Genomic DNA, 24,349 nt, shown 5'->3' with positions numbered 1-24,349 from the left:
GAAAATAAGATTGTCATCAGATTCTTGATAGCTTTGCTTTATGGCAGAAAACGATGGAGTTTCATGTAGTAAAGAAATTCAAGGAATGGAAATATAAACCAAAGATTTACATTCAGCCAAACTGACTTTCAAGAATAAAATCTTAAACTGCTATGAACATACAAAATCTCTCATATTGTTCACATGCCTTCTATTACAAAAAGGGCTTAAGACAATCATATTGATGAGACACATAAAGATTGGGAGCCTAGAGAACACTGCAGGTCCTTTATGTTTGTCATTAAATCCACAAAACAATCCTTAATAACAGTGTTTCCATTCTACACATAGAGAAATTTAATGTCAAAGTCAGAGCAACTTGCCCATGGCTGTGGGGCAAGTGATCGGAACCAGAATTGGAACCAAAGCCCATTATCCTTCCACAGCATGAAGGTGCTCCCACACACATATTAAATAAACTTTTTTTGTCCTTGCATATACTGGGATTGTGTATTGCCTGCAACTTCATTCTTCCCCCCCCCCTTATTTACCCAATGAGCTCTTTTTTATTTTTTTGGCCTGGCTCAAGATCACTTCCTCTCTCTGTGGCTTTCTCTAACCCAAAAGGGCCTTACCAGATGAAACTATATGATATTGACAACATAAAGCCTCCTAATCTGTGCCTCCATACCATTACACATACACTTCCAACAAAGATTTTGCCACATGGGATTTCCTAATGGTAAGAAACTGTGACTCTTTGTGTTAAAATCCTAGCACAGAGCATTAGGGAAAAATTAAAAAGAGGGCAGAGGACAACTCTGAGAAGTCTTTTTTTTAACTATCCAAGATACGGTTAGTTATTTAAACATGTCTGCACTACCTCTTAACTTTGTGCCTACTTTTATCCTTGCCCTTTTCATGCAATATTATCACGTATTTTTTTTCATTTGTGTCCGTCCTCTGAGAGTAAGGATGATCTTTTTACTCTTTGTAGCTTTCCTGCCTAACACGTAGTAGTAGGAACAGCTAATTAGTGTTCCATAAATAGTTGGTAAATTGAAGTTAAAAAAAAGGAAGACAAATCATAAATGACTTTTCAGTTCCAGTTCTCCGAAGATGGATTATTTGAATATGGAGAAGGCCTGCTTCCACATTACCTAAGTATTATTGTACACCAAATCGCACACATTTAAGCAATAATGAGCTTACATAAAAAGAATCTGAATCTGATGTTTTTAAAGTAATGGTTCTAGGGGCGCCTGGGTGGCGCAGTCGGTTAAGCGTCCGACTTCAGCCAGGTCACGATCTCGCGGTCCGTGAGTTCGAGCCCCGCGTCAGGCTCTGGGCTGATGGCTCGGAGCCTGCAGCCTGTTTCCGATTCTGTGTCTCCCTCTCTCTCTGCCCCTCCCCCGTTCATGCTCTGTCTCTCTCTGTCCCAAAAATAAAAAAAATAAAAAAAAAAAACGTTGAAAAAAAAAAAAGTAATGGTTCTAATACAAACACATAAAGGATTTTTAGCTTACAAAATAATATAAAATTTTTATCGTTATTTTTGAAAAGATTTTGGCCTGGAGACTTTTTTTTTCCCTTAATAAAGCCTGAGGTATTCTGACAACAGGATCAGACTAAGATGTAAGAATACTAAATTACTAGCATTTTGTTTTTGATTAGTGTCTGGCATACAATTATACAATTTTCAGATACAAGAATGGGAACAAATTAATTACAAATACATGCAGTTTGTATACCCTTTTTTCAAACAAGTAATTGTATATACTTCTCTCTTGAAATTGCTCTTTCTTTTAATATTAAAGAAAATTCTAGAATGATTAATGGCTAGGAGATTCACCCTTAAAAAGAAAATAATCTACTTTTTACACTTTAATAATGTGTATAGGTTCATCTCACTGGCAAAATAGCATCTGGCTAATTTCTTTATACACACTTCGAATAACTTTACCACCTATGTTTTTTTTTTTTTTTTTTGTCAGTTTCAAATATGAGCATCACTCTAATTCAAATAATTCTCTAAATTCAATATTCTCCATACTCAAATAATCCATCTTCAGAGAACTAGAACTGAAAAGTCATTTATGATTTGTCTTACTTTTTTTTTAACTTCAATTTACCAACTATTTATGGAACACTAATTAGCTATTCCTACTACTACGTGTTAGGCAGGAAAGCTACAAAGAGTAAAAAGATCATCCTTGCTCTCAGAGGACAGACACAAATGAAAAAAAGTAAATGATGATATTGCATGAAAAAGGCAAGGATAAAAGTATGCACAAAGTTGTCAGAGACAAACTTAAGGAGAGACGGGGAAAAAAGAGATAGATTGAGAGAGAACACAATAGTGACATACATTCATGTCTAGACACAGATTCTGAAAAAAGAAAAACCATATTCAGCCTCTCATTTGAATAAGCTTTTAAATGTGAAAACACCTGTTTTATACATGGACACTCTTCATATGCATAGCTGTAATACCAAGATGCACAATACTCATAGAACATAAGTGTTTTCCTCTTGCCTCACAATTCACCCTCCCCAGTCCTAAAATAATGTTGTCATAACTACTACAGATATCTTTATTCAACCTAATTCCAGAATCCACATGCACTGTTCCTATCTCTCTCTTCATGTAAAACAACATTTTGACTGTTCCACTTTTCTGGCTCACCCTATGAACATTTCCTTTTCCTTTTATTTTAAGATCCCATCCAGGTTATGTCAGGTCAAAATTCAAGACTACAATGTTGAGACAACTCTTCAGAAAATACGACTAATGTCCATCTAACTAGAACAAAAAGATAACCTATTATAAACAATTCACTTAAAATAGATATATCTTGGGGCGCCTGGGTGGCGCAGTCGGTTAAGTGTCCGACTTCAGCCAGGTCACGATCTCGCGGTCCGTGAGTTCGAGCCCCGTGTCAGGCTCTGGGCTGATGGCTCGAAGCCTGGAGCCTGTTTCCGATTCTGTGTCTCCCTCTCTCTCTGCCCCTCCCCTGTTCATGCTCTGTCTCTCTCTGTCCCCCAAAAAATAAACGTTGAAAAAAAAATTTTTTTTTAAATAAAATAGATACATCTTTAAAAATACAATTTAATTCTTAATAACGTTACTTCTAGTATGGAAAAACAATCTGTATGCTTACCATGTCTAACGGTTGTGTTTTCTAGTAGTCCTGTCTGAAGCTGTAGTTCAGCTTCTCCAAGTATCTTCAGAACTGAATCTGTAGGGCTTCTCCCCCAGACTTTTCTTGGAGACCCACCAGGATCTAATTTGATAACCTCTCCCACTGTATGTTCTGTAAGAAAAAGACACAAAAAAACAAATCTCACTGATAGAACATAACACTATTACTGTTTTATAAGGCAGATTTAAGATCTATCCAACTGAACACATCAAAGGGAAAAAAGGTTGTATCACAAGGAACGTAAGCTGATACTTTAAAAGACTTTCAGAGAATGAATGATGAACAGAAAGAATGGATGATGAGTGGTATTACTAACAGTAGTAATAAAACTATAGATCTACTAAAATACTTTTAAAATACTTAAGGGGGGCAGGATCAAGATGGCAGAATGGGAAGATCAAGAACTCATCTCCTCTTAGGGACACACCAAAATCCATAACTACATGTAGAACAACTATCTCTGAGAATGAACTGAAGACTAGCTGAACAGATCACAAAGAACTAAAAATACAAAGAAAAAGACAATTGAGATAGGCAGAGGGGTGGAGATGCAATTTAGTCAGGACTCGCATCCCTGGCATGGTGACCCACAGTGAGTGATATCACAGCTGCAGAGGCCCTCCCTGGGGACTAAGGGGTCTGAGTTCCACATGAGGTTCCAGACCCCAGGGGATCTGTACCAGAAAGACAAGCACCCATAATGTATGGCTTTGAAAACCAAGGCGGCTTGCTTATGTTTGGGAGAGCTAGAGAGCAGCAGGAAACTGCAACTCCACTCTTAAAGGGAGTATGCACAATGCCACTGACTCTAAGTCCCAGGACAGTGTAGCGGTTTGAAAACTCCCTGAAGGAAATCCACTAACTTCAGAAATGTGCCCAAAGGGCAGGCATCTGTTGGAAAGTTTTCCAGGGATGAAAGTGCTGGGGTATAGTTTTTCTTATCCTCTTTCTACCTAGCTGACCCAGCTCCGGTGGGTGCCATTTCTGACATTTTCCACCTACTGTGCTAGCACCACTAGCTCCACCCTGGCATTCCCCTGTGGACTTGCCCTACCCAACATGCCCACCCGGGCCCAGAGCCCCTACCTTAGTATACCCTGCAAGCAGCGTAGGTTGGTCAGGAGCCCTTTCCAAGCAATTCTCTGTTCCACCACTCCTGGAGGGGACCCTCAGCCAGCACCAGAGCCCTTCCTAAGTTAACCTGGTTGGGGGGGGGGGGGGGCTAGTCCCAAATACTAAAACACCTACAAAAGTTGCAGCCAGCTATCACAACTAGCCACACTGAGGGCCAGCCTCATTCAACAGTACACCTGTAGTAGTGAAAGTCAGACCTCACAGGCAGCTGTATACACCAGCAGGTCTGCAAAATGTTGACCCAGCCACAACAGGAGGGTTCAGGCAGCCCACTCATGAGAACCTGGCTTAGGTGACTAGTAGGCCCCTTCAGCATAAAGCCACTCCTTCAAGACCTGAAGACATAACCAATCTACCTAATACACAGAAACACAGTGAGGCAAAATGAGAAGACAGAGAAATATGTTCCAAGTAAAAGAATAAGACAAAACCTTAGAAAAAGAACTAAACAAAATGGAGAAAAGCGGTCCACCAGATAAAGAGTCCAAAGTAGTAATGGTCATAAAGATGCTTACTAAACTCAGAAGAAGAGAACAGAATGAGAACTTCAACAAAGAGATAGAACATATAAAACAATAACCAATCAGAGCTAAAGAATACAATAACTAATATGAAAAATACACTAGAGGGAATCAACAGCAGATCAGATGATGCAAAAGAAAGAATCAATAATCTGGAAGGCAGGGTAGTGGAAATTACTCACTCAAAACAATAATCAGAAAAAAGAAGTTTTAAAAATGAGAATCGTTTAAGGGACCTTTGGGACAACATTAAGTGTACTAACATTAGCATTATATGGTCCAAGAAGGAAAAGAGAGAAAGGGATAGAAAACTTATTTGAAGAAACAACGGCTGAAAATATCCTAACCTGGCAAAGATAGTATACATCTAAGTCCAGTAAGCACAGAGTCCCAAATAAGATGAACTCAAAGAGACCCACACCAAAACATTACAATCAAAGTATCAGCAGTTAAAGATAGAGAGTCTTGGGATGCCTGGGTGGCTTAGCCAGTTGAGTGTCTGACTCTTGATTTCGGCTCAGGTCATGACCTCACAGTTCACAGGATTGAGCCCTGCATTAGCCTCTGGGCTGCTTGGGGTTCTCTCTCTGACCCTCCGCTGCTTGCACTTACTCTGTCTTCAAAATAAATAACTAAAACAAAAGAAAAAGAAAAAAGAAAAAGAAATAAAACAAAAGAAAAAGAAAAAAGAGTCTTAAAAGCGGCAAGGGAAAAACAACTAGTTACTTAACAAGGAACCCCCAAAACCTATCAGCTAATTTTTCAGCAGAACCTTGACAGGCCAGAAAGGTGTGGCATGATATATTCCAAGTAATGAAAGGAAAAAAAACAACAACTTATAAACAAGAATACTCTATCTGGCAAAGTTATCACTCAGAGTTGTTCCACCACTCCTGGAGGGCACCCTCAGCAAGCACCACAGCCCCTCCTAAGTTAACCGGGACTGGGGTGGGAGGGCTAGTCCCAAACACTAAAACACCTACAACAGTTGCAGCCAGATATCACAACAAGCCACACTGAGGGCCAGGCATAACCAAGTTTCCCAGACAAGCAAAAACTAAAGGAGTTCATCAATACCAAACTGGCCCTCCAAGAAATGTTGAAAGGATTTCATCAAACAAAAAAAGAAAAGATCAAAACCAAAAATGAGAAAATTAAGAATGAAAAAATCTTACTGGTAAAAGTAAGCATAAAACCAAAGCTGTGGATCAACTGCCCTCACATCTAACATGATGGTTAAAAGATAAAAATATTAAAATCATCTAGGCCTACAATAATTAGTCAAGAGATACACAAAATAGTAAGATGTAAAACATGATATCAAAAACATAAAATGTTTGGGGGATGGTAAAAATGTAGTGCTTTTAGAAAGTGCTTGAACTTAGGGGCGCCTGGGTGGCTCAGTCGGTTGGGCACCTGACTTCGGCTCAGGTCATGACCTCACAGCTCATGAGTTCAAGCCTCGCATTGGGCTCTGTGCTGACAGTTCGGAGCTCGGAGCCTGCTTTGGATTCGGTGTCTCCCTCTTTCTCTGCCCCTCCCCCACTCGCATTCTGTCTCAGTCTCTCTCAAAAATAAATAAACATTAAAAAAATTTTTTTTAAATAAAAAGAAAGTGCTTGAACTTAAATGGCCTTCAACTTAAAACAGACCACTAGATACATAGGATGTTATATGTGAACCTTATGGTAACCACATACCAAATACCTTTATTTACATGTATAAGTGAAGGTTTATGTAAATAAACTAAATGCTTCAATCAAAAGACATAGGGTCCCTGAATAGATTTTTTTAAAAAAGGCCATATATATGTTGCCTACAAGAGACTCACTTCAGATCTAAAGACACACACAGACTAAAAGTGAAGGGTTAGAATAAGCTATTCTATGAAAATGGAAACATAAAGAAAGTTGAGGTAGCAATACTTACAGCAGGAAAAATATATTTAAGTTTATTTATTTTTGAGACAGAGAGAGACAGAGCATGAATGGGGGTGGGGCAGAGAGCGAGGGAGACACAGAATCGGAAGCAGGCTCCAGGCTCTGAGCTGTCAGCACAGAGACCAATGTGGGGCCCATACTCAAAGACTGCAAGATCATGACCTGAGCCGAAGTCAGACACTCAACCAACTGAGCCACCCAGGTGTTCCAGAAAAAATAGATTTTAAAAGAAAGACTGTAACAAGAGACAATGAAGGGCACTACACAATGAATACATACATCAAACAAGAGGACAGAACATCTATAAATATCAATGCATCCAACATAGGGGCACCTAAATACATAAAGCAAATATTAACAAACATAAAGAGAGAAACTGATGGTAATACAATAATAGTAGAGGACTTTAATATTTCATTTACATCGATGAATAGATCATGATGGATTTAATAGGTATATACAAAACATTACACCCAAAAATAGCAGAATAGACATTCTTTTCAAGTGTACATGGGACATTCGCCATGACAGTTTACATATTAAGTCACAAAACAAATCTCAATTAATTTAAGAACACTGAGATATCAAGCATCTTTTACAAATACAACAAAAGAGTATGAATCTAAAACTGAAGAAAACTGTAAAACACAAATATGTGAAGGCTAACAAAACCAATGGGTCAAAGAAGAAATCAAAGAGGAAATAAAAAAATACCTTGAGACAAAAGAAAATAAAAATACAATGCTCCAAAATCTATGGGATACAGCAAAGACAATTCTAAGAAGGAAGTTTATAGTGATGCAAGCCCATCTCAAGAAACAAGAAAAATCTCACATAAACAATCTAATCCTACACCTAAAGGAGCTACTAAGAACAAACAAAGCCCAAAATTAATATTATGCATCCTTATGTTCACTGGAGCATTATTTACAATAGCCAAGATATGGAGGAAACCTAAGTGTTCACCAATAAATGAATGGGTAAAGAGGATGTGGTGTACATTTGACCCTTGAACAACACAGGTTTGAACAGCCTTGGGTCCACTTATGTGTTGATTTTTTTTTTCAATAAATGCAGTATAGTACTGTAGGTATGTTTTCCATTCTTTATGATTTTTCAAATAACATTGTCTTTTCTCTAGCTTACTTTACTGTAAGAATTCATTACCTAAAACATATAAAGACAAAATATGTGTTAATCAACTACTTATGCTATTGGTAAGGCTTCCAGTCAACAGTAGGCTATAGCAGTTAAATGTCTGGGGAATCAAAAGTAATATGCAGATTTCAGACCACATAGGGGTGGTCAGGGCCCCTAACACCTGAATTGTTCAGGATCAACTATACACACACACACACACACACACACACACAGGAAATTACTCAGCCACAAAAAAGAATGAAATCTTGCCATTTCCAACAACATGGATGCACACAGAGGGTATTATGCTAAATGAAGTAAGTCAGAGAAAGAAAAACAAATACTGTATGACTTCATTTATATGTGGAATCCAAAAAACTAAACAAATGAATAAAGCAAAACAGAAACAGGCCCATGGATACAGAGAATAATCTGCTGGTTGCTAGAGTGGAGGGAGTAGGGAAGATAGGGAAACTAGGGGAAGGGGATTGAAAGGTACAAACTTTTGGTTATAAAATAAATAAAACAAGGGGATACAATGTATAGCAAAGAAAATATAGTCAATTACATGTAACAACTTTGTATGGTGACAGATGGTAAGCTAGATAGATCTTGGTGGTTACTTCGTAATTTATATAAATGTTGAATCACCATGCTGCACACCTGAAAGTAATATACTTCATGTCAACTATGTTTCAATAAAAAAAAGTAAATAAAATAGTTACAAATTAAACTCCATAGTTTGAAGGAAAATAAAAACAGAGGGGCACCTGGGTGGCTCAGTTGGTTAAGCATCCAACTTCAGCTCAGGTCATGATCTGATGGTTCATAGGTTTGAACCCCCCTTCAGGCTCTGTGCTGACAGCTCAGAGCCTAGAGCCTGCTTCAGATTCTGTCTCCCTCTCTCTCTGCTCCTCCCCTGCTTGTACTCTGTCTCTCTCTCTCTCAAAAATAAACATTAAAAAAAATTTAAATAAAATTTAGCAGAGCAAAAAAATGGGAAATTAGCTATTGATGTTTGAGTCTTAGAAGCCTTTTGTAAGAATGCTCAAAGCATTAATAGACAAGATGCAATCTCACATATTACAGTATATATAAGTCATTTAAATTTTAATGGTAACCAAATACAAAATGTTGATACAAATTTGTATGTACTAGTTCCTTGAAAGAATCTACAAATTAGCAGGTAATAATCAGTTTTAGAAAGCGAAAATGATTCCCAGTAGGGAACTAATTTTTAAAAGGATAGTTATAAAGTAGAAAACCCATAAATAGGCCCATTACTTACAGCCATGTGCTATTTGACAGAGGTGCCAAAACAATATGGAGAAAGTAATAAACAAAATTGGACAAACTAAATGTCCATATGAAACAATATGAACTTTGTTCCCTTTGATGCAGGAAGGGAAAACCAGGTGGAGTTGATGGTCTGAGCTGAGGTAACAGAATTTTAAGTCTAGGAGGCAAAAGTGGCTCATGTTGGAAGGATAGAGTACTAAGGAATAGAAAGCTACACAAAGAGAACTCAGAACTATAAAGAGCTCTCTGGAATTAGCACACACATGGTAAATTACTGTAGTCTAGGGAAAAGATCATCCAAATGGAGTATAGGGAATAATACTTGCAGATCAAACAGGGTCAAAAATAGTCCCTCTTCCCACCAGTCAGAAAAAAATGTCTTCTTAATTCACAAGTCATCAGGTAGATTATTCAGAAAGGTTTCAGACTCAGTAAAAGGAGATAGATTAGCCATAGATATTGCTCTAGTTCTACCTAATAAAGATTAAAACCACAACCTAAAACGGTCAATCTATTTATACATAACTGAACTGTATCCCACAACAAAAGTCAAGAATATTTATAGGAATATAAAAATACATAGCCACCCATCTAGGTAAAATTCATTCTTTAGCTACCAAACAAAAAATGACCAAGCCATGCACAGAAGCAAAAGAATTCAACCTTTAATAAAGAGGAAAAAATTTCAACCAATTAATATGAACCTAAAAATTATAGATGACCTCAGTAGAGAGGATGTTTATAATTTTCATAAATAAATTCTGTATGTTCATTAAGCTACAGAGACAAATGATAAAAACTAGAGAAAAAGAAAACATTAACAAGCTCCATATGAACTTCTAGAAAAGACAAAAAAACGCTAGAAAAAATAATGGCCAAAATTATCCAAATTTGATGAAAACCACTCACAAATCCAAGAAGCTCAACAAAACCCAAGCAAAAGAAACATGAAGAAAATGACATTAAGGCACATAATTATCAAATTTACTAAAACCAAGGCTTAGGGAAAAAAGCTAAAAACATCAAGGAGAAAAAAGACATATTACATACAGAGGAATAACAAGGATGATAGAAGATTCTCATCACAAGAAATGCAAACTGGTCAGTTGTAAAAAGGTAATGCTTTGAGGAGCTCTGCTATAAAGAGGACTTCAGAAATGGGGTGAAAGTTGAACAACAGGGACAGAAAAAAAAAAAAGAAAAAGAAAGAGGCAGCCACGCAAAGAACTTAGAAGAGAGACAAGGGGAAGAGGATTGTGAAAAAGAAAGAGTTTGGCGTGTTTTAAGAAGTGAAAAGTAAGAAGTGAGTATAGGTAGAAAAAAATGGACAGAGTGAGGATACAGAGGGAACCACAGGAGAGCCTTGTAAATTATGAAAAGGGCTTCAGATGTTTATTCTAAGTGCAACAAAATCAATTAGATTTAAAAATTTTGCCCTTCTAATTAGCATAATTTTCAGGTCTCTAAGGTTACCGTGATTCTATATCCCAAGTAATAACACTTTACATCTTTCTTCTCCTTTACAGCTCAGCTTCCTTAAAAGGTTGTAAACTCTCCCCCTCCCTCTCTCTCTCTGTTACACTTCCTCACCTTCCACTCATTTCTTAATTCCTGGATTCTATTGCTGTCCCTAACACTCTAATGACACTACTTTTATCAAGATCACAATGCCTCTTTCCAGACAAATCCAGGGTAAATTTTTTAGCCCTAAACTTGTCATTTCTCTTCCTGAAGTACTCTTCTTCCTTTTAAACCCATCAACTTTCCTAACTCTGTTTCTCATTTTCTTTTCAAAGTTCTCCTTTCTCTGACAAACTCTTAGAAGAGTTTCACAGGAAGCCCTTACAAGTCTGTCCCCTAGTATCTCTTAAATATGTCCTCTTCTCTTTATTACCTTTCAATAACTTAGTTATGTTCATCAATGATTTTTGTCTAGACCTCTAAAAAATGGTCTGAAGGACTTCCACTTCTGAGTGAGATGGACTAAGGTAACTAGTTATGCTATTGCCTAAATATCCACATGAATTGGACAAAATACACAAACAACAGATTTAAGACACTGGACAAAATGTAATAAAGAACACAGACCACTGAGTAAAAGGAAACAAACAAGATGGTCCCTATGAGTATTCAAGCTTGCTGCCTTCAGAGTTTCCAAACTGCAGGTCAGAAAGCGGAACCCAGACAGAGTCTACCTCAAGTTTGGAAGACAGGAATGAGATTTTTAGAAGACCAAGGAAAGTAGAAAGAGGATTATAGAGGTTTATGAGGGTAGCCCTTACGTATCAGCAGAGCTGTGAGACAAGCAAATATGTGAGAAAACCACCCAAGGTAGGAATAGAACCACCCAAAAAGATTATAGAGAAAATAGGACATGAAATATTCCCTGTTTCCAGAAGCCAGATTGGAAAATGTCATAATTCATGGTGCACTGGGTACACAGAAGGGTTTTATCTCTGTAGAGGAAAAGAAATTAGCACTAGACTAAACATGGCTCTGATTTCACCTAGCAAATCTCAAAAACAAGACATGAATGGATAAAACTGAGCCCACCTAACTTAACTACCTTCAGAACAAAGCTCCAGAATAATTATAGAAACACAAAAATATCTATCACTCAACAAGCAATATTCACAATGTCTGGTCTCCAATCAAAAAATGCCTATGATGCAAAGAAGAAGAATATGACCCATAACAAGGGGAAAAATAGATCAGCCAGAACTGAGAGAGATACTAGAATTAGCAGACAAGGACATTAATAAAGTTTTTACAACTGTACTCCATATGGTCAAAAGATAAGTAGAGATATGGTAGATAAAAAAAACAAAATGTGAACCTCTAGAGATGAAAACTACATTATTTGAGATGAAAAATATATTGGATGGAATTAATAGCTTAGGCAATGCAGAAAAGAAAAATAAGTGAGTTTGAAGATAGAATAATAGAAACTATCTAGAACAAAACACACCGAAAAAAGAATCTAAAAAATGAAAAAGAGCATCACTGAGCTATAAGACTGACAGCTTTGAGCTGCTTAATAAACACGAAATTATAGTACCCAAAGGAGGGGAGAGGAGGCCCAAAAAAACATTTGAAAAAATAATAACAAAGAAACTTCCAATTTGATGAAAACTATATATCAATAGACCAAAGAGCTCAATGAACCCCAGGGAAAAGAACAAGAAGAAAGTACAATAAGGCTCTTCACAATCAAATTGCTCTAAATCAATAATAATGATAAATCTTAAAAGCAGTCAGAGAAAAACGCTGTGCTATGCAGAAGGAACTAAGAATCAGATTTCTTGTCAAATAATGCAAGTGAGAAGACAATGGTGCAACATCTTTAAAGCACTGGAAGACAATACTGCCAATCTAGAACTCTATACTTGGAGAAAATACCTTTTAAAAATTCAGGTGAAATACTTTTCAGTGTACAAAAGTTGAAATAATCTATCACCTGCATCACAAGAAATGTTAAAAGAAATCCTTTCAAACAAAGAAGTTAAGAACATCAGAAATGGTAACTACATAGATAAATACAAAAAGACTTTCTTTCTTTAAAAGGTATTTAAATCTCTTTAAAGGATAATTAAATGAGTTCAGTTCCTGGGAAGATGGAGTAAGCACATATTACCCTGTGTCTCCCACTGAATACAGCTACGAAAACCAGAACAAAATATATGAAGTGGCTATTTGAGAACTCTTAGAAAGAGTAGCAGATGGATTACGGAAGGAGACATTCCCCTGTCAGGATTCAGCATGTCAGATATCCATAAATGGCACCGGGTTTGAGAGAGACTTCTAGGACAGGCCTTCCACTTCCAGCTCGAGGAATGGGGAAGGGAAATCCTACTACTTGGCGTGAGTAAATCCTTCAGTGCTTTTCTTTTCTTTCTTTACTTTGTCATCTCCTTTCTCCTCCCCAAAAACCCCATGGTGACAAGAGCAGTAGTTGGTAATCAGAACACACAGGGGATCAAACTGAGGACGAGGAAGCTTCCTTTCTGTTTGGTAGAGATGTGGTACCTAGAAGATGCAGCTAAGTTCCCATTGCTATTTTTCTCTGTCTTCTAGTGGCTCTGAGTATACAATAGAACAAAGTAAGGAAAGCCTCTGTTTTCTGACCAGATAACCAAAGAGAGAAGCCCTGGGCAACGAGAAAATCCCAGGAAGATAATAAAGACAAAGGAACTCAAGAAAGCAACCCCATAAAGTTGTTTATTATCATTTGGGCTCACCTGCCATATGCACACCCACCCATGGATTTGATCCTATTCAGTATATCCAAAACTTTGAAAATTGAATTAACAAAGAGATAACTGCCAAGGTCCCCAGCCCAGTCACTGGATGATACACATGCTAGTAGACCAAAACAGCATTGACAGGCTTTGAAAAATGAACTGATATTAGAACCACAGGCCACGGGAGGCAGATAGAAACTTGTGACCTAACTGGGTCAGCTGCCTGCTAAAGCAAAAATATGAACATTCCCCACAGGATTTAAATAAGGCCTAGAGTCTCATAAGGGAATATTCAAAATGTCCAGGACATATTTCAAAGTTACTCAGAAAAAGAAGAACCAGGAAAATTTTAACTCTCATGAAAGATGGCTAATGATTAATAATCAGCACAGATATAACACAGATATTGGAATTATCTAACAAAGATTTTAAAAGTTATTATAAAAATGTTCCAGGAAATAATCATGATATGAATGTACTTTACGGCAATGAAAAAATAGCAAGTCTGAGAATAGAAATAGAAGGTTTAAAGAAAATTTTAATCAATTCAAATTTCAGTGTGCCTAAACAAAATTTTATTGGAAACAGCCATGCTAATACCTTTGCATATTGTCTCTTGCTGGGTTTACACAACAGTGACAGAATAGAGAAGTTGCAACAGAGCTCCTATGGCCTGCAAAGTCTAAAATATTCACTATCTGGCCATTTACAGAAAACATTTGCTAATCCCTGCTTCAAAAACTGTTCTTTGCATTCAGAATAAGTTCATAATGTTTGAGAGAGCCAATGTACAGTACCCTTCATGATTTTCCCTGCTTACTTCTTCCATGGCTTTTTACTTGCCACTCTTTGTCTTGACTTCTGAAAGTTAGTCATCCATGCTGAACTATACCAAGTTCCCTGAATTACACACCCTCTCTCACCTGGGTCCTGGCTATTCTATGCCTAAAATATTTGGTTCAGCTTTTGGTTTAGCTAACTACTTATCCCTCAGCTCATCCCTTTTTTCAGAAATCATTTCCTTGGCTTCCCCAAGATAGACTTATGTCCTGACACATTCTGACAGTAGCCAGGATTATTTCTAGTATATTCCTTGTGAACTATAATTGCCTCTATATTTGTCTCCCTTTCCACTAGACCCTAAGCTCCTTAAGGGGAGGGACTATGTCTCAACCATTATAGTATTTTCATTGCTGAGGAGTGTACGGTATTTAATAAGACTCCATGAAGAACTACTGAATAAGTAAACAAAATAAAAGACACCACAGGTTGGATTCTTTGAACTTTTCTCCAGTGCAAGAAAGAATTCTATGAAAACAGTCCATTAAAAAAATTACTTAAGGGGCGCCCGGGTGGCTCAGTCGGTTGGGCCTCCGACTTCAGCTCAGGTCACGATCTCGCGGTTCGCGAGTTCGAGCCCCACATCGGGCTCTGGGCTGATGGCTCGGAGCCTGGAGCCTGCTTCCGATTCTGTGTCTCCCTCTCTCTCTGCCCCTCCCCCGTTCATGCTGTGTTTCTCTCTGTCTCAAAAATAAATAAACGTTAAAAAAAAAATTTTAAAAAAAATACTTAAAACTATATTTTGTTGAGAGGCTTAGTGCGTTAAGTGTCTGACTTTGGCTCAGGTCATGATCTTGCAGTTCATGGGTTTGGGCCCTATCAGGCTCTGTGCTGACAGCTAAGAGCCTGGAGCCTACTTTGGATTCTGTGTCTCCCTTTCTCTCTACCCTTCTCTTTGCTCTCTCTCTCTCTCTCTCTCTCTCTCTCTCTCTCTCTCTTAAAGATAAATAAGCATTAAAATTTTTTTAAAAAAATATTTAGTTGGTTGATAATCAGACTTGCCCTTTAAGTACGTAAGCTCCACAAGAGCACAGGTTTTTATTTATTATTGTATCTCCCTCTGGTGCATAGGACAATGCAAGAAAATGGTAGCTGCTCAATAATTATTGCTGAATAAATGAATCATTAAGTGAGATATTTTCAATACTCCTGGCTAAATACTTAAAGGACCTTTCTGAGATTCTGTCAAAGGCTGCCATTTTGGTTCTCATCAAGAATTATTCCTGGTAAAAGATTAATATAACATAGTAGAAAGAGTTAAAGTAATACAATTTACATATGTATCATTAGTTCCTTCTCTCATACCGTACACTTTTGTAATAAAAATCCTTGCTATTCTTTTTTTTTTTTTTTAATGTTTATTTATTTTGAAGGTGAGAGATAGAGCATGAGCAGGGAAGGGGCAGACAGAGAGGGAGACAGAGAAACCAAAGTGGGCTCCAGGCTCTGAGCTGTCAGCACAGAGCCTGATGTGGGGCTCAAACCCAGAAGCCATGAGATCATGACCTGAGCTGAAGTGAAATGCTCAACTAAGCCACCCTGGCGCCCCCAAATCCTTGCTATTCGTAAGGTTGAATAGTTTTCTCCATTTTTCACATACAAAGAAATTTTCCAGCCTCTCTCAATCCCTCTAAGTGTTTGTTCTTTCAGAGTATTCAAGTTTACATGTGTGCTAAACCAAAACAGATTATTAAGATTTTATACATACTTTCAGTTGCAGAGAAGGATGTGTCCAATGTTAACTCATCCAGGGGAATCACAAGTTGCCCTCCCGCCTCCCATTTCTTGCGATCAGATGAAACCGATTTTTCCTTTTCGGGCTCTTTGGCATCTTCACTAACGACCACTTCACATGTATCAGAGTGACATTGCTTTCCTTTTTCATCTTCTTGAGCTTTAAGATTTTGATTTAATCTACGGAGTATTTCTCGCTTACTCTGAAACAGTTAAAATGTTATACTTTAATATGTATACGATTAAGTAAAATGACTGAGAAAGTTTGAAAATTGTACCTACTGAAATAGCATTGTTAGTCTTCTGCATGTCTTCTGAGGTTTCCTGGGTATCAGTTAAACTACTGTCCTATAAACACAGACAGTTACAGAGTAAGAAATGTTATTTTAAATGCCTACCTTAAAAACTTTCATATTTTTGTTACTTTTTGTTTTTTATTAAATTGTTCCTTGTGAATTTTTTATTCCTGTAAAATGTTAACACAGATTCCTTCATTATACTTAATAGCAGAAGGGCCAATTCTCAATTATTTGTCTTATTTTTAGATTACTGATCACATATTTAACTAAATCCTCTTCCTTTTTGGCATCTGATTTTTGGTAATTTTATGTCAATGGTAGAAATAAAAAGAAAATTAACTGATGTACTCTCTTAATTGGAGCTAGGGAGTTTAGTGGATAGAGTAACTCAGGATAGGCTGTATTATTTTGAAATTGTCTTCATGTTTCATGTACATATATTCCTGCTCAGCCATACTACTAAACATAATTGAGAACTGGTTTCTCTCAGTAAACAAAGAGAGTAACAGTAATGAGTTCTGAGTCCTTTATACCAACAATAATATAAATTCTGTCTTTGATTAGTATAATCATAGTGATCTAGACCAACTCGAATTTTTAAACACTCGCAAAGACGAAATTAGTAGTTATGAATGCTACGAAAGCAAAAATAATCTGAAAAATGCAGAGTAAGAAACAGCAGTTTTCAAAGTTTTAAGTAGCAATATTTACCAAGACAACACATAAAGAAAAACCATTTCATTACATAGATTACCTCAAATTTTGTAAGATTTGAGGAAAATACAAAAGAGTATAGTGGTCAGTTTTAAAGTAATACATGTAAATGAGACAAAGAGCATTTTACCCCATAAAGTAGTCAGGAATTAGCAGTTGCTATAACCAGAGAGATGAACAGCTACTTGAGATGTGAGACTGGGTACCAGGAAGGAAACCACACAGTGGTATCTAAAGTTGAAGTGAACAACGCAGCACACGCAAAGTCGTTATCAGAAAGAAAAAGAGACTAAACCTACTTAAAGAACAGTAATTTCTTACACGAAGTTCTTGAGAGTTACCAAGAAACTTGTATTTTCCTACTCAGTCTTATTTTCAAGATAAACACAAAGGCTATTAAAAAAAATGGTGTATCAGTAACATTAGTGTTGTCTGCAAAAACTTAATGAAACTCAGCCAGCAATTAAAAGGCAGAGACATTAATTAATGAGATAGGAGAGAATCAGGTTAATGTGTTACATGATTCAGTAGACTTCTCCCTTCTCTGTGTTGAATTCTGGGCTGAAATCCCATACCATGAGCCTATTTCCTTTACTCCAGAACAGAGTTTTCATATTTTAGACGAATACCTGACACATACTTCCAAGTTTAAGCTTTTTATTTGCCCATATTTCTTTGTTTCATTATCCATTTGGCATGACAGAGATTTATAAGTAGAAGGGAAAAGAAATAATTGATGGAGTAAGTGTAATTATACTGAATCTTCCAACATTTGTTATGCTAAAGATTTTCAAATAAATGTAAACATGCCTTGGATTTTATTCTTAGAGTTAATTTAAGTACCAAAGAGACATTATTTTTTTAAAAAATGAACCTTTCTTAAAAAAAATGAAACTGTTAATTGTGAGAGTGTTTGTTAATGTTTGTTCCATTACAAATGTTTGTTGCACTATTTTCTGTACATTTTTATATATAATTTATTTGTTCAATATTCTTTTAAAGTAAAAATGAGAGACAATCACTTAAATCTATTTTTATGTATTAAGTGGTCCTAGATATAAACCTATCAGCAATGAGGCTCCAATACTCAGAGTAAACTATACACAAAAATCTTAACAAGTAATTTGTTTTTAGAAAAAATTTAATGAAACACTAGGAATTAATGTAATTTCATTAAATTTAATCCTTATAATAACTTTTTGCTTTGAGGAGTTCTAAATTTTAGGGAACTTACCATACCCACTTCTTTCAAAGCTGAAGTCACAGAAATAACAGATTTCATCTGTTGCTTTGATGGAGAGCCACCTGCTTCAGGTTGTCCCAGTGGCGGAGACATATCAGAACTCTTAACTCCTTTAGCCACCAACTATAATAAAAAATGTAAATACATTTGCAAATTTATATTTGTATGAAGAATAAAATGGTATTTATCAAATCACTGTTTATCTACTCTATCCAAAGGTACAGTTTTTTCATTTCTCAATTTTTATTGTGTAAGACAATGTGCTAGGTCTGAGGAAAGATCAGAAAAGGCAGAACATCTCTGGCCTGAGATGTAAACATAATCAAGTCTCATGTAGTACTAAATAACTCCTTTCCATTGCATTAACAATGTTTAATAATTTTTTTTTTAAAAACCTGATTTCTAAAAGATTATGACATCAGTCTCTCCACTTTAATTTTAATTCATTACAACATCTGATGGGAAGAAAAAATATTTTACTTATTAATCTTAAACTTGAAAAAGAAATGCTTGTGTAATCTCTAAAAGTTTGAACATCAATCACCCAACATAAGAGCCCTCATTATAAAAATGTCAACATAATGGAAGAATGAAAGAATGGGAGAATGGAAGAAATGAAGGTACAGATAATAAGATTTAATGTCATTAAAAATATCACAAGTTATATTCAAACATGTGTCTTTTTTTATCTTGCTGTTTAGACTTTAAACAATATGAAATAAGACATGTTGAACCATTGAACCATTTATCAATATAAGGAAATGGCATTTACAGGTATGCTCATGGTAACATGGCAGCAAGTCTGTTCCCTACTTTGTTCTCCTTCAAGCCAGTAAACAAATATTTCTGGTGAGTATACATTTCTGGTGAGTATACATTTCAAATGCAACACTTACTGAGCACTTGTAAATATAAGGTAGCAATTCAATTATATTATCTAGTCTTCTGAACTCTCATTTAACATAATACCTATGTTATTCAAAAGAAGATGGAAACAGCCATCACAATACTGAAGAACAAAGTTCAAGGAATGATAATACGTAATTTCTTCAAGTCTAACTATAAAACCACAGTAATTAAGACAGTGTAATACTGGTGAAAGAATAGACAAATAAATCAATGGAATAGAACATAACTCAGACCCAAACGAATAGAGCCAAATGAACTTTAACAAAGGAGCAAAGGCAACTCAATGGACAGGAGTTGCCAGGAGAAAGGACAAATGATACTAGAACATCTGGACAACCCAGTTGTTCCCCCCGCTCCCAGAAAAAGGATCTAAACAAACATTGACGATACACCCTTCACAAAAATTCACTCATTACAGACCCAAACATAAAATGCAAAGTTATAAAACTCCTGGAAGGTAACATAGGAGAAAATCCATATGATTTGGGGTTTGACAAGACTTTTTAGATACAACACCAAAGGCAAAGCCGGGAAAGACAGAATTGATAAGCTGGACACTTCACTAAAATTTAAACCTTTTGCTCCATGAAAGACACTGTCAAGAGAATAAGATAAACCACAGACTTAGATAAAGCATGTGCAAAAGACATGAAGACTTAAATCACTGTTAATTAAAATATACAAAGAGCTCTAGGGGTGCCTGGGTGGCGTAGTCGGTTAAGCGTCCGACTTCAGCCAGGTCACGATCTCGCGGTCCGTGAGTTCGAGCCCCGCGTCGGGCTCTGGGCTGATGGCTCAGAGCCTGGAGCCTGCTTCCAATTCTGTGTCCCCCTCTCTCTCTGCCCCTCCCCCGCTCATCCTCTGTCTCTCTCTGTCCCAAAAATAAATAAACGTTGAAAAAAAAAAATTTAAAATATACAAAGAGCTCTTAAAACTCAACAATAAAAAAAAAAAAAACCACCCAATTAAAAAAATGTACTAAAGATCTGAACAGACACCTCACCAAAGAACATATACAGATGGCAAACAGGCAAATGAAAAAAATGCTCCACATCCTAGGTCATTTGGGATTTGCAAATCAAAATTTTTTTAAATCTTTTTATTTTTTTTTTGAGAGACAGAGTGTGAGCAGGGGAGGAGCAGAGACAGAGGGAGACACAGAATCGGAAGCAGGCTCCAGGCCCTGAGCTATCAGCATAGAGCCCGACGTGGGGCCCAAACTCACAAACCATGAGATAATGACCTGAGCCAAAGTCGATGCTCAACCGACTGAACCACCCAGGCACCCCTGGGAATTGCAAATTAAAACAATAATGTGATACCACTACACATCTACAACATTGGTTAAAATCCAAACCACTGACCACACCAAATGCTGCTGAGGAGGTGGATCAACAGTTCTCATTCATTTCTGATGGGAATTCAAAATGGTACAATGGTTTGGAAAACACTTTGGCAATTTCCAACAAAACTAAACATACTCTTACCATGTGACCCAATAATCACAATCCTTGGTATTTACCTAAAGGGGTTTAAGACAGATGTCCACACAAAAACCTGTATACAGATGTTTACAGCAGTTTTATTCATAATTGCCAAAACTTGGAAGCAACCAAGATGTCCTTTAGTAAGTAAATAGATTTTTTAAAAAAAGCAAAAAACTGGTACATAACGGATTATTATTTAGTGCTAAAAAGAAATGAACTATCAAGCCATGCAAAGTCATAGAGGAAACTTAAATGCATATTATTAAATGAAAGAAGTCAATCTGAAAGGCTACATACTGTATGATTCCAACCATATGACATTCTGGAAAAGGCAAGACCATGGAGACAATACAAAGATGCATGGTCACCAGAGGTTCGCAGGGGAGTGGTAGGAGGAACGAATAGGCAGAGCACAGAGAACTTTTAGGGCAGTGAAAATACTCTGTATGATACTGTAATGATGGTTATATGTCATTATACATTTGTCCAAACCCACAGAATGTACAGTACCAAGAGGGAACTGTAATATAAACCACAGACCTTGGGTGATGATACATAAATGCAGGTTTATCAATTGTAACAATGTACAACTCTGGAGGAGGATGTTGATTAATGGGAGAGGCTATACATGTGAGGGGACAGGGGATACACTGGAAATATGTATCTTCCTATCAATTTTCCTGTGAACATAAAACTACTCTAAAAAAATTAAGTCTTTATTAAAAAAGGGCAGAAACACTGCTCTAATCCATAGTTCAGCACCGTTGAAAAGTATACTGATATTTAAGATGTTATAAATAATTTTAAAAATCTAAAGCTAACACAGCTGGGTATTATCTGGGTGTCATCTTGAAAGATGACATAGAAATATTCTGAAACTTTACCATGGTCTTCCTTCCATATGGTATATTCAAAAAAGGTAACAAATTCTGAGGAAATAGAAACAAGTTCCAATTGGTTCTGAAACACTAGCAGCATTTTTAGAGAAGTATATTATTTCTCTAGATGATTATTTTGAAGGAAACACATTAATCTGGATGTACAAATTCTATCATATTTATTTAAATCAGTAATTACTTCTCTAATCACATATCATATTTATCCACTGTATAATCTTGTGAATGTTTAAATTCACTTAAATGATTTCTGCTATTTTAATAAACTTGATGTGATTTTTGTGAGAAAACAAATATATAATATTTTATAAAATTTAATCAACATATTCAAAAATGTATTAAGTGTCAGGGTGCCTTGGTGGCCCAGTCCGTTAAGCATCCGACTCTTGATTTTAGCTCAGGTCATGATCTCACAGTTCAGTGGATTGAGCCCTGCATTGTGGGACTCTGCACTGACAGCATGGAGCCTACTTGGGATTCTCTCCCCCACTCTCTCTCTGCCCCTCCCTCACGTGCATGTGCATGTGCACACTCTCTCTCTCAAAATAAACAAAACAAAAAAATATTTTTAAAAATATGTATTAAGTGCCAAGCACAGTGCCAGATAACGGATATCCAAACTGAAAGACACATGGTAACTATGTGAAATGATTTGTTAACTAACCTTATTGTAGTAATCATTTCATAGTATATACCTATGTCAAATCATCACATTGTATATTGCATACTTAACACAATGTCACGCAACTATATCTCAGAAAGTTGGGGAAAAAACCCAGTATGTTGTAGACCAGAACTAGCTGCAATAATTTTCAACCAAACGACAAAAACAAAACAAAATTGATCATTTCTCTCCAAGGATTATAAACTATAAAAGAAAGGGAAACACATAAATCTATCAGTATGTTACAGAGAAATAAAATGAGAGAGATGTGTGCTAAATGGTCTGGGAGAAAAACAAACAAAATAAAACCAGAGAAGGAACTAATTAACTCCTGGGAGGGGAGAAGGTGAGAGTGACCTTCATAGAGTAGCCAGTTTGAACAGCCATTCATTGTTTAAGAAGGTCATAAAATACAGTTCAAGTAGGACAGTTCTACACTCAAATCCCCAAATCTCACTGACTAAGGACCTGTGATTTTTCATTGTTTCTAATCCTCTCTCAACTTCAAACTTTTTCTCACTAAAATGGGAATGGTGTGTACTCATTGTCTCCTTACTGCAGGGATTAAATGTGATAATTTATGTAAAGTGCACAGTTGTGTGCCTAATAAATGGTAGTAATTATAGTTCAGCAAACATTTATTTAGTTTCTACTAAGTAACGTTATTTGGCTTAAACACTGAAACTATGATTTTAGACCCTAACAAAATGAAGAAACTGGCTTTGCCCAGAGCTAGTTTTTAACCTCCAGAATGCAGAATAAAAACAATAACTGCCCATCTGTGCATAATCAGAGTTTAAAATTTTTGCATTGCATAAGGTTTTTTTTTTTTTTTTTTTTAATTTACTGGTTTTGAGAGACAGAGAGAGTGCACGTGAGAGAGTGTGCATGTACATGTGTGCACAATCAGGGGAGGGACAGAGAGAGAGAGAGAGAGAGAGAGTCATAAGCAGGCTCTGCGCTGAGCACAGAGCCCATCATGGGGTTCTATCTTACAATGGTGAGATCATTACCTGAGTAGAAATCAAGAGTCAGATGCTTAACCAACTGAGCTACCCAAGTGCTCCAACACTGCATAAAGTTTTATGACACAGAAGTTGGTAAGAAGCAAAACCTGAGGGGTGCCTGTGTGGCTCAGTTGGTTAAGCCTCTGACTCCTGGTTTCAGCTCAGATCATGATTTCATGGTTTGTGAGCTCGAGCCCCACATCAGGCTCTGCACTGATGGTGCAAAGCCTGCTTGGGATTCCTTCTCTCTCTGCCTTGTCCCCAGTCATATTCATTCTCTCTCATTCTCTCTCTCTCTCAAAAATAAGTAAATAAACTTTTAAAAATGTTTTTAAAAAAAGCAGAAATCTGAAAGACAAATAGTTGCCATCATAAATTCAAAAAAGCCTAAGATTTTTAAAGAATGATCGAAAGGGAATTTAATTGTATAAATAAACAGGAGAAATAACATGTATTTAACTAATTTTGCTAAAGAATAAAACCAACTGCCTTTCTCAGCCTATGACATAATTTTCATTTATGCTTTTAAAGATTATTGCAAAGTTATTTCCAAAATTACTATGCAGATGCTTAGACCTTAAGGAAACTCATAATAAAATTAAAAAGTCAGCCATACCCTATAGCTCCAACTTACTGTATTTCATTTTTTATACTTTTTTAATGTTTATGCACATACACACGATTCATATACAATTTAAACAGGGTACTGGCATAACTCTCTAAAACTGTACACATGTTGCCAAAGAAAAATTTTACAACCTCTAGGGAATACTTAGCAGATTTATCTTTAGTTAAGAATGGCAAAAGCCACATAAGGGAATTGAAACCCCTTTATCTTGACTTTCTATTCTTAAATTGTGAATGTTCTTAAATATATTTCTAAATTTTTTATATGAAATAGAGATATTTCTGTATTAATCTCAACCTTAAGAGAAATCTAAAGTAACAGAGACAAAAGTGTTTACTGATAAAGTGCTATGAGTTAAACTGGTATGAGACCAAAAATAATCAAATTCAGTACAGTAGGGATTATGCTAAAACATGGAAAATCTCTACTAAATTCTCTTCACACTGTTCATTTTTGTACGTACGTAAGCAC

General features: G+C 36.4%; 1 protein-coding gene across 4 annotated transcripts in view; it reads right to left on the bottom strand.

Moving 5' to 3' along the window:
- Nucleotides 1–24,349, bottom strand: part of NEK1 (NIMA related kinase 1) — a 242,131-nt gene that overhangs the window by 69,071 nt on the left and 148,711 nt on the right. For all 4 annotated transcript variants that reach the window (XM_043565808.1, XM_043565817.1, XM_043565825.1 and 1 more), the window contains 4 exons: nucleotides 18,279–18,410; nucleotides 16,314–16,379; nucleotides 16,006–16,234; nucleotides 3,141–3,293 (listed from right to left, as the gene is read on the bottom strand). In XM_043565808.1, the coding sequence (XP_043421743.1) occupies nucleotides 3,141–3,293; nucleotides 16,006–16,234; nucleotides 16,314–16,379; nucleotides 18,279–18,410 (580 nt within the window). The remainder of the gene's footprint in view (nucleotides 1–3,140; nucleotides 3,294–16,005; nucleotides 16,235–16,313; nucleotides 16,380–18,278; nucleotides 18,411–24,349) is intronic.

This window comes from Prionailurus bengalensis, chromosome B1, assembly GCF_016509475.1.
Source record: "Prionailurus bengalensis isolate Pbe53 chromosome B1, Fcat_Pben_1.1_paternal_pri, whole genome shotgun sequence".
Taxonomy (NCBI): Eukaryota; Metazoa; Chordata; class Mammalia; order Carnivora; family Felidae; genus Prionailurus; species Prionailurus bengalensis.
The sequence above is the reverse complement of the archived record's forward strand: the minus strand, read 5'-3'. Positions and strand labels throughout refer to the sequence as shown.